The following is a 15049-nucleotide window of genomic DNA, read 5'->3' on the forward strand; positions in this document are numbered from 1 at the left end:
GTATAATACTGAGCATGAGGGGGCAACCCAGGGTGTCAAAAACAATTTGAAATGTAATGTTTGGAGCAACTTCAAAATTTGACGTTTGTAGAAACGTGGCTAAACGTCTAATTCTGCAGTGAGACTGTGAGAGCTCGTTGATATCTGACACACCCACTACCAGTCACTAAATACCCACTACCCAATACCATTAGGGGTGGCAGGTAACCTAGCGGTTAGAGCGTTAGGCCAGTAACTCACTGGTAACTCACCAGTAACTCTGGTTTGAAAACCTGAGCTGACAAGGTGGGTAATCTGTAGATGTGTCCTTGAGCAAGACACTTTATCCAAATTTGCTCAGGGGTGCCGTACTACTATGGCTGACCCTGTAAAACAACACATTCCACTGCACCTATCTGCCGTCTGTGACAATAAAACTACTTTTGTTTTCGTACCAAAATAAACAAGCTTCTGATTAAACAAACTGACACCACTGTGAGCAAAGAAAATGTTACACGAGGGCTCATTTGATAAAGTACCCAAGTGCCTTTGCACAGGAAATGATACTGCAATGTAATTGTCTGCAGCATGATTATAGAGAGGTAAATTTAGCAACAGGTCACGAACAGTTGATATGAAGGATTCTTTGCTGAGGAACCAACCGGGTGGTATGGGCGGCGTCACAAATAGCACCCTGTTCCCTATATAGTGCACTACTTTTGACCAGATCCCCTTGGCACCCTATTCCCTAGTGCACTACTTTTAACCAAAGCCCTGGAGCTATAGTAGTGCACAATATAAGGAATAGGGTGCCATTTGAGATGTAAGCATGGCGTGACTAATATGGGCTGGGGTTGTGTCTTTGCCGGGCGGGGGGGGGTGTCTGGTGTTGGTGCTGTGTTTTCTGGTGTCTTTTCATGCTCCAAGGACTCTTGAGTCTTGATTACACTGCTGCTGCTGTACTAGAGAGAGAGCCTGAGAAGTATAGGAGGGAGGGAGGGAGGGAAGGAGGGAGGGAGGGAGGGAGGGGTAGAAAAGAGGAAGACAGACAGCGGGGAGGGGTGTCTGGCTCCCCGGTGGCGGTGTGGGACCTGTGTCTTGAGAGTGTGTGGAAAGGAGGGTGAGAGTCGTTGTTCGCCCCATGGCTAATCTAGAAAAGCACTTGTGTGTCCCCGTCTCGTTGTCTCCTCGGACCCTCTCAGGCCCTCCACCTCAAAACTGATATGGATGCCTGGAGAGAGGGAGCAACAGGCTGCATGCAAACCATGGTGACCCCCAACATAGCAGTAATAACAGAAATAGCCTCTAGAAAAATAGAAATATCAACTAAAAACAGCGTCACTCTTAAACGACACGTTTCTATCCCAGCACATGCAAGTCATTAGAATGGTCATGTCTAACTGACTTAAAAACGGCCTAAAGTAGCAGGAACCTGGAATGGGAATGGCCCCTACTTATTTACATGAGGGCAAGTGCGCGCGCCTCCATTAGCAGGCCCGGTTTCGTTCTCTCCTCCACTACTGGTAAGGGGAGTGATCAATATTTCAATAGTTTTGGCGTCTGAATCCAACCCAAACGGCAAGATACACAAGCACTCTAGAGTCTAGTGCATCTGTGAGAGCGGTATTAATTAATAGCAAAAGACATTGTGTTTGGTATGGAAATATCGGCTGGTAATGTGATCCGCATTGCTCTAAAATCGGCTCTCGTGTCAGGTGTTTATTAAATCCTCAGTAATGGCCGGTTAAGATGTCCGGAAACAAGTCAGGCCAATTTGCTCTGGAAGTCAAGGGGTGCATGACGCGCAGTCTCAATGAACCATATTAAACTGTGTAGAAATGTCCAATCTGTCTGTACAAGTGTTTGGAATTAAAAACGAAACGAATTCATCTGAGCGTCATGCCAAACAGTGGCCCAATAGACAATAATGATTTTGGTCACCATAAAACAATTCTAACATGGATATTTCAATGGTAGCCTAATTCAAGAACAAGGAATCTATTTCAAATGTAGCCTATGGTATATTTTTGAAAGCATCTGGAATAAAGCAATTATTGGAAATGTAAAGATGTGTGTAAAAACGAGCTGGCCTACATAAGCGACAACTGTAAGGCTAGACCAGTGAAAAGTTCCTCAAACATCATAACAGCTAAATGACCACACACCGGCATTACACACCATCAAACAGTCTTCGTGTCTTTTCGGGATTTTTCCGTATATTCAATGGACGTTTAATATTCTATAAGCCTTTACTATCGTCTTCAATGTGATATTTGACACCTTTTCCACAGAGCTCTGAAATTTAACAAAAACATTTTGAATAATGTACTGGTTTGGAAAGGTTAGGGACTATGACAAAGATGTCCATGATCCTGAGAAAAAAATAACACGTGGCTAAACGGGCCTGACACAACTGGATCAAATATATCTAAACATTAATCATTTATGTAGCCTTCCATAAGTCTGTATAGGCAAGGCCTACAACCTGAATACAATCAATGGTAGTAGCAGAAGCTGTATAAGTAGTAGACTAAATAATAATAATGCATCTTAGCCCATTATAATAATTGTAATAATACCCTTAGTGCAAAAATAATATGGAATAATAATACAGCAATAATAATATGAAATTAATATATTTTTTAACAAGTTTATCCATCGGAACTAGGCTACACCCCACACAAGAGACACATTTGAATGAAAAAGGAATGTAAACAGAGGCTATCGTAAAAAGAAACTTCCGTTGATTTATTCTATGAACCGAAAACATGTTGTTCGGGTGAGATCACGTTTCACATAAGTGATGAAAAAAGTATAAGAATTTCTATTATATTTTTGGAAATCCGTGCCTCAGGTAGGCTACGTTCACTTTCACTGTTATAAAAACATCAACATTACATAGCCTACAGAATGCATATGATTTTTACACACGGAAGGACAGTAAAATAGAAAACAAAAATGCTCTCACAATGCACTCATAAGCCACAAAATAACCAAAAATAATGCATGTTTCTTGTGTATTAACATATTTTACATGTGCTCCGTACCGTCTCACATATAGCCTACTGCAATTATTGTCCAAATATTTGTTGTTCTTAAAATGTGACATTATATATTGCGCTTTCAGTAGGTCGAATCACTCGCAAATGCACTATATTGCATTGTATAAAACTTCATAGACTAACGGAAGTTCACCATTCACAAAATAATGTAACATTTTCGGGCAAATGTCTGAATTCCACACATCCCGACATGTCTAGAAGCCACGAGGTCCAAATACTGTGACATTGAAGTGAGAGCTTCATCAGGTCCTCGGAGTGTCTGTCTGTCTGTCTGTCTGTCTGCTGTCCACGGGGGGAGAGCACGAGAGTGAAATGGAACCGACTCAAATTACGTCATCTGTGAGGAAAGAAATGCATGCATGGAGTTTTCATTTGGACAAGAAAAAGAACAGAAAAAACCTGTCACATAAGTGTCCTTGTTTGTTGTTGTCTCTATTCGTTCACGCACATCCTGTTTCCTTTACAGAGAACATGTTTTGAAATATAACGAGGCCAGCCTCTATACTTTCAAAAGGAAATAGCATAGCCTAATAATGAAAAACAACGCAGAATAGTTCTCCTTGTTTCACAAAGAATCGAACGTCCCAGCGGCATCGTTCCCCTTCGAAATCTTGCTCGTTGACACCTCCACCCTAGTTTCACGTTGGCGCAGTTACCACGTGGCATTTGTGAAGATGTAGCCTACATCAATTCCCGCCCTTTATTATCGATTTCACAGTCTGTCTTTGTTTTATCTCATAAATAGCCTATTTTCTATAGTTATACATGATGTCCTTCATTAAAAAAAAAAAAACATATATGTCCTTGCTTTCACTTTGTAAGCATTTTTTGTTTTGATGCCTCTGCGTTGTTGATGACTCTCAGTCAATAATGTAGGCCTTTTAGACGCCATATACGCCTTGTTGCACGCCTAGTCACAGTCCCAGAGCTGCCGCGTGTTTTTTGGCCTTGAGTCTCAGATCTGCAATACTAGAGTTTTTGTTGGTGTTTTTGGCGGCAGCAGCTGCGGCCACAACCGAGGCAGCAGAGGCGGATTCAGCCGCGAGCGTTGCCAAGGGCAAACCAAATGGCGGGCCCGGAAACATCATGTAAGGAGCGTGCGCTGCCAGGTGAGAGTGCAGGTGATGGTGCGCGTGGGCCACCGCGCTGTCCAACTGCAGTTGCGCCTGGACCTGAAAGGAGAAGGGCGGCACGTTGCAATGACTATCCTACGGACGCACGGATGGGGAAGAGAGGGGAGAAACATATTAGCTAACTTGTGGAAGGTTGTCTTGTATTAATTTCATAAAGTATTCATTGGCTCCAATTCCATTTCAATTACACGATCCAATGATATGAATATGAAAATGGCATTTTCAATTCATTTTTCAAGTCCTTTTCAGATGGAATTGAGATGGAATTGAATCCAACCGATATAAAATGGATATAAAAAGCCGATATAAAACACATTATATCAATTGAATCAAAAGTCTGTATCACAACTTGAGAACACAATTTAAGAATCTCTAAGGACTGGGGGATTTTCTATTAATATGTGGCATAGGCTACAATGGGTATTCACCTGAGGGTCTGATAACAAGCCTAAAGGCCTCATAGGATTATCTGAATAAGATTTTTGTAACCCCCTATTATTGGAACACTGTTGTCCCATACCACTTGGACAAGGCCTGTGCCAAGACAGCAGTCTGGTGATTGGTTTAGTCAAAGACTGCACGCTTCAAAGTAACTTGCCTGTTGGAATGGCATCCGTAAGGCCCCCACGTTGACATATGGCGCTACGCGACAACCTTCAAACTGACTCGCGGCTCCAATGAGAACTCCTGGAAGAAAAGATAGGACATCTGTATGGGAAATAGTCTTCAGATTATAATTGAGGCAAATATTTATACTCTGGAAACAACAAACAATTCCATTATCCAAAATAATGGAGTGCAAATAGCACATCAGGATACAGATTCAGGGAGCCTACTGCCATTCAAACGCTATCGATTTTTTGCATATATAGCCTATAGCAAGACTCTCCAACCCTGTTCCTGGAGAGCTACCTGGAGAGCTACCTGATTCAGTTGATCAACCAGATAATTATTAGAATCATGTGCGCTAGATTAGGGTTGGAGTGAAAACCTACAGGACGGTAGCTCTCCAGGAACAGGGTTGGAAAGCATTTGTTGTTGTGCATTTGATGCATTTCAATTTGTAGGCACCCTTGATGCTTATGGTTTTCAAATATGTTATTGTATCCCTTTCCAAATGTAAACCATTATTATCACGACGCGTAAAATAGGATATTGCAGATGGACAAAGAATAAAAACGCACCTTTGTGTAACTGATTCTCCTGCTTTCTGCATTTGGCCCTCCGGTTCTGAAACCAAACCTGCGGGGAGAGAAATTAATTAGTGACCGTGATTGGCAGCTGCTTGTGAGGGCATGTGTAATTCCGCTCAAAATGACAACAACCGCAGAAAAACAATATCCCAAAGGAGCCCTGAAATATTAATGCGCGCGCTTAACACCAGATTTTAATTATTACATTTACAAGGGGGCTGGCTAAATACAACGTAAGAATGTAGACCACAACGAAAAGGGGGAATGTTATTATCATATTATAGCTGTGTAAACACACTTGTTTGACATTTGCAGGCTATATTTGATCATAATAAGTTACCTTCTCAGCGCTGGTTTCATCTTTCTATAGATTAGCGTCCCAGAAGAACCGAATTGCTTCTCTGATATCGGATAGCATTAAGTGATTACGGCTTTGGACATCTGAGCAACGTGATCTGAGAAAAGCTCTCTCTCATTAATGGCTGGTGAAATTAATTACCTTAATCTGCAGGAAAATCTATGCTACTGAAGCATTTAAATGCTTTACAGTTTCGTTTAATTACTGCCATAACACGCCCTACACAAAGCTCTTTCTGAGGATAGCTATTTTCTTTTATGTCTGTTCCTTAAAAGCATAATGTTCCGAGGAGTAGGCTATCTTGGAACGGAGATAACGCGTCTCATTACTATGATAATCTACTTTGAAACCCCTACAAAGCTGTGGATAAATTAGCCCACAACACAGTTTACCAATTCTCCTGCACAGAGCGCATTATGGACAGAATGGAAATTATATTGATAAGTCTATCAATATGTCGTAAGCGCCCAACCTCATATTTTGACCACGTAGCCGTGTCAACAATGCAATGTAACGCACATCTCGTGTCTTATTGATTTTATTATAAATCTTTACGTAGACTGAAAACAGAAGCAAATAGCCCACCACGAAGTAAGCAAAGACGTTGCTACTTTAAAACAAAAATAAATTGGCCTTTGTGCTGGAAATTGTCCTTTCATCCCTGCATGCAACTGTGGCTAGAAAAGGGCCCCATAAATCGCATGGTCGTTTACATCATGTACTGAAAATAGAAAGAGCAGCAGATCTTGATTTGGGAAGAAAATAATACATAATTTATGTAAATCCTCGAGCTGTGCTCCTTGCACTCGCCTTGCTTGTGACACAATACGCCTTGGTAAAATTCCAACTCTCACCGGGAGACGTTGCAAAAAGCGCTTGCTTTAACTTTTTTGGGGGGAGGAGGTCCTTTTGGCTCGTTTTATGATATTTTAGAAAGAACCGACATATTCAGCGAATAAATACTCGCTCCGTCGTCTCCCTGGGCCGAGGCATAAGGGATGAAAGAGGCTGAAATAAGATATTATGGGGTTTGATAAATCAGATCAGAACCGATGTCTATGTTCATTGTCATTGCTCGGCTCAGTCACTCTTCTCCGGTTACACAGAGACTGAAGTCCCCCCCTCTCCGAAACGGCTTATTGGGTTTCAGTAGTACAGATGGTCTTTCCCGGTAGAAAAAATACAAGACAGATGTATCTCGTGCGAGCAACATATAGGTTACTAATAAAGTGAGGACAAATATTGTGTTTGTTTTCTACAGGATTTCGAATGTCTGATTTAAAATTAAATTAATCGTATAATAATATTTTTTAACAAAATTGTCATCTGAAACTTGGCACAATGTGGAGTGCACAATAGGCCTATCTATATGACAAGATTCTAGGCCTTAATTGAGATACACTGTACAGCGTTATTATTTTTGACATGGAATAACTCTCTCTTTCTTTCTTTATTCTCACTCTTTATTTCTTTATTCTCTCTCTCTCGCTCACACACGCGCACACACACACACACACACACACACACACACACACACACACACACACACACACACACACACACACACACACACACACACACACACACACACACACACACACAGACACACAGAGAGAGACACACACAGAATATTCCCGAAAATTAGATTTCATCCATTTTAACATTTTAGTTTTAGTTTTTTTGATAGCCTAATACATCAATGATAAAATGTTGATCAATTGCTTATAGTGTCACTTTTTAGAATGGTACTCTGCCCCCCCCCCCCCCCCCCCCCCAAAAAAAAGCCACAAGAAGCATGTAAATAAACCCCATTCTCTAGAGACCGGTAGTGGTACATGGTTTCCCTCTGTGCGTAAAAGTAGTCGAGAACATGAGGACAACTGTTCCTCTCTAGACGTAAGACAGGCAGCATACATAACATCATCGGGTTCTCTTTTGTCAAATATTCCCAATATGAGCAACACACGACATCTTTACACATAGACAACAAACCTAAAGAAGATAGAGAGCCCCTTACTTGTACTCGAGCCTCGGACAGCCCTAGCCGCTGGCTCAGCTCCTCGCGCATGAAGGCATCTGGATAGTGGGTCTCATCGAATAGCCGCTCGAGCTCGTTCAATTGCTCCAGTGTAAAGTTAGTCCGACTTCTCCTCTGCTTGATTTTAGTCTGTGCCTCGTCCTCCATTTGCTTTGTGTCCTCTTTTCTCTCTTTCATGTGCGTGGTACCTACAGAGAAGGGTAGTAGCAAATGAATGAGGGTGAGTAAAAAGGCCTCAGCTATACAAGGGTAGAGGAGGAGGCATCACACAACGACCTTCCTAAAGCGAACATGTGGATCCATCCTCCCAAGCATTACACCAATATCAGCTTCGGATGTTCTGTAGTCCTACAGAAAGCTCTTCAATTGTTAACTCGTTATAAATATGCATTGAGGTGCTCACTGTTGGATGTCCTATCGCTTATCATAGCTCGTGTTTTCCTGTTTAGGATATTGGACCAGCAGCTCGGTTTATATTTTTCATGATGTCACTACAATTGTATTGTAATGGCTATGATATGATTTTTTACTAAGGTATAGGCCTACCCGTTGTGCAAGTGTGGGATTTATCTAATTGTATCTGCCCAACGTCATTCTCCACGGTTGTATAAAGTGAAACGACTGATTAACATTTGAAGACGTAAAAGATGACCATCCCAGCTAACACAACATTAGGTTATTTGTTTGATCTAGGCCAATGCAATTAGTGATCAATATAATAGTCAATATAGCGAAAATACCTATTCAAATTATTATTATTATTATGATTAGGATGTATAATTACTGATGACATAATCAAATTAAATGATTAGAGAACATGTATGAAAAACATAAACACAGATTAATATGAATCATTTCTGCTAGGCCTGTTGATTTTTGTGTTATTGGCTCATTTAAAATAGCCATCTTTTCCCCCAGCCTTTTTGTCTTTATGCGGTTGATGAATATCTCAACACAACACATTGTTTCTTGTTACTGAAATTGCATCGCGCTTCAGATGGGGTTACACAGTGACCAGCCATGATAATTATTACATTCCAAAATAAATGCGTTGATCTTTTAAAAGCATGCTATACCATTTCTCTTCAGACAGAAAAGCACTTAACAGGATAGGCCTACCTAATTCAATTGTGGGCCTGCTATTACACTCAACATTGCATTACACAGCCATTACACATTATGACAACAACTAGGCTATAAACGTAAGCTTACTTTTAGTGTCCGTCACAGTCACATGAAGGTAAACGTGTAATTGGGAACAATTCAAAATACAAAAGAGTGCTAAACCATGCACGTAGGCATATAAACGTATACCAACTTATAGAAGAAGCAACACCTTCATTCGTTTTTTCCCAGCGATATACACAAAAGGTTATTTTCTTTGACTAGGCCGGTGACATGTTTGTCAAAGTTATTATTGTTTTAGCGCACGGGGTATTCCCAAAGTATGAACGTTAGAGCATAATTCAAAAACATTTTACTTTGTTTAACCTCAAAGCAGTTACATTATAGTACATCGCATAAGAAAACCGTATGAACGCATAGCAGTAGGCTAGTTTACCATCGATCAGTTTCGGGCTTCCCACATCCCTGGTTCTCTCTGGCCCCAGCATGTCCGGTTCCCTGCCTGGCGATCGCGCGTCTACCCGAGCGATATCGTTCATTTCCTCGCGATTCGGTTCGCTGGCGAGACCCTCCCTGGCTCGCGCGGATCCGGTCTCCAGCACCTCCCTGTACGTGATCACCTCCTTCTTTTCCTTCACTTTCTGATCAAAAGACTTAGACACAAACGCGGTAAGTTCTTCCATCACTGCTCCAAAAAAATCTCCCCGTCTTGGTCTCTCGCTCTCTCGTTCTCTCTCTCGCTCAGTTCCACAACAGTTTAAGACATCAAGAGTGTTTATTTCAGTCGACCTAAATGCAGGGTGATGTTGTTGCCAACTCGTGTATCTCGTGCTGCAGCTAAATGTATACGATCTCGGCCAATTCTTCTTGCTGCGAAGTTCCAACCTGCTGGTGATCCGCTATTGAAGTCACAGTATTTATACTTTGCAACGCCTGCCCCTTGATCTGTGCAAATTACCTCCCCTCAGGATGCCGGGATGAGCCCCTTCCCTTCGCCTGTACTGACAGCATCGAAAAACAGATTAGCAGCCCTTCAGATTTCACATCATTCTTACGAGGTTGCTATTGGCCATTAATCCAAGATTGACAAGAAGGACTAATTAATTTAATTAAGCGTGGATTCGTTGCTATTGTCCTGCATTAGTTTTTTAAACACCAGGGAGATGGGCAGGATTTCTGCAGGGGTGTGGCTAAAACTGAAAATGACAAGCTCGTGCGGGGAGCACATAACGGAGCTTCCTCCAAATCTCTGTGATCTGGGAAAAAAAGAGACAGCGACAGTGGTACGGAGAGAGGAAGGTAAAGAGAGGACCAACTGGGGTGCTTGGTGGTGCTGGAGGCTCACCGTAGCCAGACACTCACCTTGACTCACATGCAACGATAACGCGTTTGAACAATGTTTTCTGCTCCAATAACAGCAAATAAACAAATAGTTGAAGCAATAACAGATAAACTGTTCTGCATGTTGATAGTTTGTATATGTTACTTGTTAGTCATTTTTAGTGTGCAATTTGCCATGATAAGAAAAATAATTTGATAAGGAGCTATCCTATAAATAATAATCACAATAATAATAATAATAACAATAGTAATAATAATAATGATAATAATAATGCAAATGATAAAAGTAATACATATTTCTCCCATGATTTGGAAGATAGCATAATTCATTATTCGATTTTGATTTTGTTTTTTACAAGCCTGTTTGTAATTGAGGCTAAGAATGGCCAGATAATTATGATCAATAGATTTTGTTCTTCAAATGTCTTCATTTATTAGATAATATATTTACATTTTAAATCAGCAATTATATTAATCTGAAGTCATTAGGGAAACTATATTGGTTAATATCAAATCTCGATAGACTTTCTCACGCCATTAGAATGTTAAACAGCAACTAAACGTTTAATTAAAGCTTTTCATGTGATGCGTTGCCATTGGGCGTGTTAATTATGGTTTCTTAAGTTGACTGCCTATTGAAATTATTGCATATTTGCAAAATAAATAAACAATGGTTCATTTACGGTGAAGGTTACTGGATGCCGTGGGGACAAAGCAATTAAGTGAACTGAAAAAGGCTAAATATAAGCCGGAATGGGATGGGATACAGCTGTATGATAGGCTATCACTTGTAAATTTGATGCAAAATTAAGCGCGTTTATTGATAATCTATATAAAATATTTTTTCCACACACAGGCTCGAACAATTCCCCTTATTAAAAATTAATGATGTCTCCGCTCTTGAACCTTAGGCATTAATTATTTTTCTGCGGCCTCTGAAAGCAGCACAAATTATAGGCTGCTATTAGGCTAGAGAATTGAAGTTAATCTGCAACCTGCTATTTATATCAAAATAAGTACAAAGACCTACACACTTTAGTAGATTAAGTTCTATCAATTGCAAAGATAAACATGTTCGATCCATTTCAACGTGGGATGTCGTAAAGGTTAGGCTACTAATAGAACACCATTTCCAAGAAGTGAATAAAAAGTTAGCATTCCGCATAGGTAAGCTATCATTGAAACATCTCAGAGTTAAAGTTTTAACATAGGAAAACCGAGAGACAAGACAACTATTGGCTATCGGACATTTATTTAGACTAGGCCTATGGTATTTTAGGAGTTTATATGCTATATAAACCTGTATTCACTCTAATAGGCCTAAATGGATAATCAACCCCAAGAAATGATATGCTCCCTTTGTGTGGGTATGTGGGTATGTGTGCCTTTGTGTGTGTGTGTTGCGCGCGTGAAGACAAAACCTGTGGACCAAAGAGCAACATTTCTAGTCAATTCATTCTAGCACAATACATGTTAGGCTTAAATTATTCCTAAACCTATCAAATTATTATTATTAATTCAAAGTAGGCCTAATGTGAGCAAATGCATGGGGTGCACAAACGAATGTTCTTCAAGCAACCCCAAATGCTTTCTTTCACTCGTTCATTTAAGAGGTAGTCTATTTGGAAAGAATCCTTTATAAAAAGTGGGTAATAAGACGAAACTTGGAATAGTCTGACATCATTGACATGGCTTTCATATCGTACAATTTTAATGCAATGCGACAATCTTAACCATAAAGCAAGACAAAAAAACAAAGAAATGGTACTTTGCTTTAGCCTATCTGCTCTATAATGGACTTCAAGTCCTAATGCGTCAAGTTGCGTGGAATCTGATTAGCCTAGAAATACTTCAGTGCCGAATCAGAGTGAGAATGTGGGCGATATTCCTTTGAAATATGCCTAATGATAATTTATATTCTATGTGAGACGCTAAATATGTGATTGGACTGTGATATGTGGTTGTCCCACCAAACTATCTTAAAATGAATGCACTAACTGTAATTCGCTCTGGATAAGAGCGTCTGCTAAATGATTAAAATGTAGACTAAATGTAAAAACGTAATCTTGATTGCAGGTCTAATAGGTCTACAAGTCTACATTTTCCTCAAATTACATGAGCAGTAAGATTTGTAATTATAACCAATTAGGAGATTATTCAGCATTCACAGTTTATTTTACGCTCATAATATCTCAAAATAAAAAATGCCCGTTTTATTATATGCCTACAACTTCAGGCTACTGTTTCCCATAGCCTAGGCTATAGACGATATAACGTAACAAAAGTTATGCAACTTCACGAAATGTAGGCTAAACATACACAACTGTAAAATATGACAAGAGTAGCAGAGATCATTGATTGAGAGATATACAAACGATAGCTCTGTTGTAGATTCTCTTGCCTGCACGTTTCATCCGAACGTTCTTCAATCGATGTGCTCTTGATCCACTAGTGTAGTCTTTTGAGCAGTGCATGGTGGTGTATTTCGAGTGGTTTTCAAAGGAAGGAGGAATATTTGTCGCATGATACCTGGTATGAATTGTTGTTTTTTCCCCCAATTTACAGTCACTGTATAAGTAATGTTTGAAATACATCAATGCTGGTAATAACGATGTAGCTATTTCCCGAGCACCAGAATAAGGGTGCGCGTAACACAAAAATGCCTATAGTCAGCTGTGCTTCGCTGCAAACTAAAGCTAACACGTTAGCTAGCATGCCAGCAGTCTTGAAATGGCAAATTCTGTCTGCATGCTATAACATGAAAATTAAAACTTCACAGTATATTTTTAACACAGGCATAAACGGTAGCTATTTGAACAATTATTTGGGAATGCATAGCTATCCATTATGCTTGATAGCGTAAACTGTCGCTAGTTAGCGCCATGATAATGTAAGTTCATTGTTTACATTCTGTCCACGCGCTCTTAAGGCAGGTGGAGCCGAGTTGAAGTTAGCTAAATAGCTCCCTGACATACTGACTGCACAAGTATATTCAGAATAGAATAGTTATTTTGCCAGCTATTTGTCAGTCTTGGAGGAAGGAAGGAATGGGGACATTAAACAATGTAGCCTCTCGCCACAGTACAGCTACTCATTGCAGGATTTACGCTGTCTCAACTCCACGATTTACGATGGAGTTGAGCAGCGACTAGTGTTGGCGGACTGGAACTTTTAAAACGACTGATTTGAGCACCCAAATAATAGCCTGCAATTACACATAACAATGTCATGTGTAATTGCAGGCTATTCTTTGGGTGCTGAAATCAGTAGTTTATATAAAAAACTATTGAATGTGACATCGCAACTCCAGTCAGCCCGCACTAGTCGCCGCTCAACTCCATCGTAAATCGTTGAGTTTAATCGGCTAGATGTAGGCCTACTGTTTCGTCTGAGAAATCAATGAATAACTGTTTGATTAAATTAAATAAGACATGTCCTTTTTCCTGCTGTTATGATTTCTCCCTTCCGCCCTACAGACCCAGTGAAGTGAGGGATTATGGGACACCACTCCTCTGACAGCTAGGAGGACAGCGGTAGCAGGAGGAAGAAGAAGGAAAATCACAGAAGGCGCTCCTCTTCCTCCAGCTCCTCCGGCAGCCGGGTGACCAGCCACAGAAAGAGGTCCAGCAGACGCTCCAGAGACAAAGACCGAGACATGAGGTAGGTCTATATAGAAATACTACAATATACAGAGACTTGTAGATGAGTTAACTACTATACTACACTGGCAAAGATAGGAGGAGGCAGGCCTACAACGCAACGTCAGACAGAAAGGACAGACCTGCATGGTAGGTGTACTGTGTACAATACTAGAGGAACAGATATACTGTCTCCGTCTAACAGAGGTGCATGAATAAAGGAGCAAACTGAATATGTAATGGATCATCAGCTGTAACGGGGGCTGGTCTAGTGGTAGTGCCACCATCTCCGCACCACATATGCCTGTGGAGGCGGCGGTTGGATCCCCCGTCCTGCCACTCACTTTGTCTCCTGTATCCCTCTCCTCTATCTCTCCATCTACATATCTAGCTAGCTATCCTGAATATGTTTACGAAACGTGCCTTAAAATATATATTACATTTTTTATTGAAAGACGGTGTCAATTGAATAGGATAATACTACTTTATAGAGCTACTATTTAGGGTGTCCAATCAAAAATGCATCTTTTGACCAATGGGTAACTCTGCAGTGTGTTAAAGAATATAGAGGGAAGATTGATATTGATTTTGACATGTAGTGTTTTCACATTTTAGTATACGCTTTTCATATTCATTCGAAATTAATGCAAGCGTATCTCTGTGAAATGTCGACGGACAGGGCCTAAAATTAACACCCGCCACCTGCCAAATGCGGGTACATTTTGGTATTGGCGGGTAAGATGTCTATTTCACCAGCCACGTTGGCGGGTGGTCAGGGCTCCACAGTGCAACCATTTCACTTAAATTTGTGAATAAAAAAAGTATGATCACATTTATAGTAAAATGAATGCAGCAGTAGCTGTTTTCAAAGTGTTTCTGCCGTTTCGTTTCTTTGCTTGTAAATTAATCGTACAAGTCAAGAACTACGAATCCTATATAGCCTATTCCACCTCGTGCTGCAACACTGCCTGGCAGAAGCGCTGCGCACAGGCATAAAAGAAGTGAGACCATGTCCTTGTGTTTCTAGAATATTTACATTGTTTGTTCACAAGCTAGGTTGTTGTTCTATGTTTGAGTTTCATCTGCTAAAGAAGAGAAGACAACGCTGCTACTAGTCAGACTCAATCTCACAGGCACAAACATGACTCCAGTCGCGCTACCATGGTAACCTCCCGTCCTTAA

General features: G+C 40.5%; 2 protein-coding genes across 9 annotated transcripts in view; one reads left to right on the plus strand and one right to left on the minus strand.

Annotated features, from left to right (window-relative positions):
* Positions 1 to 2706: 2706 nt before the first annotated feature.
* On the minus strand, positions 2707 to 9786 carry LOC139547602 (short stature homeobox protein 2-like). 2 transcript variants are annotated; one of them, XM_071356543.1, is made up of 5 exons: positions 9325 to 9786; positions 7743 to 7951; positions 5359 to 5416; positions 4773 to 4861; positions 2707 to 4249 (listed from the first exon to the last, which is right to left on the minus strand). In XM_071356543.1, the coding sequence occupies exons 1-5, from the start codon at positions 9569 to 9571 to the stop codon at positions 3956 to 3958; spliced, it is 897 nt and encodes a 298-aa protein (XP_071212644.1). In that variant the 5' UTR covers positions 9572 to 9786; the 3' UTR covers positions 2707 to 3955. The 2 variants fall into 2 exon arrangements, with proteins under 2 accessions (XP_071212644.1, XP_071212643.1); XM_071356542.1 differs by having other exon boundaries at positions 4773 to 4882; positions 9325 to 9682.
* Positions 9787 to 12649: 2863 nt separating this feature from the next.
* LOC139547603 (negative elongation factor E-like) overlaps positions 12650 to 15049 on the plus strand; it is a 191689-nt gene continuing 189289 nt past the window's right edge. For all 7 annotated transcript variants that reach the window (XR_011669560.1, XR_011669561.1, XM_071356546.1 and 4 more), the window contains exons 1-2: positions 12650 to 12761; positions 13706 to 13889. The gene's annotated coding sequence lies outside the window, so the exon portion shown is untranslated. The remainder of the gene's footprint in view (positions 12762 to 13705; positions 13890 to 15049) is intronic.

The sequence above is a fragment of the Salvelinus alpinus genome, chromosome 21, assembly GCF_045679555.1.
Source record: "Salvelinus alpinus chromosome 21, SLU_Salpinus.1, whole genome shotgun sequence".
Taxonomy (NCBI): Eukaryota; Metazoa; Chordata; class Actinopteri; order Salmoniformes; family Salmonidae; genus Salvelinus; species Salvelinus alpinus.

Bases quoted from the DNA above. Each gene is read 5' to 3' on its own strand.
- LOC139547602 (XM_071356542.1), bottom strand. From the start codon at position 9,571: ATGGAAGAACTTACCGCGTTTGTGTCTAAGTCTTTTGATCAGAAAGTG. The intron at 7,952-9,324 runs GTAAACTAGCCT...CCTTCTCTGTAG, and splicing joins AAGCCCGAAACTGATCGATG to GTACCACGCACATGAAAGAG. The intron at 5,417-7,742 runs GTAAGGGGCTCT...CTCTCCCCGCAG, and splicing joins TGTCCGAGGCTCGAGTACAA to GTTTGGTTTCAGAACCGGAG.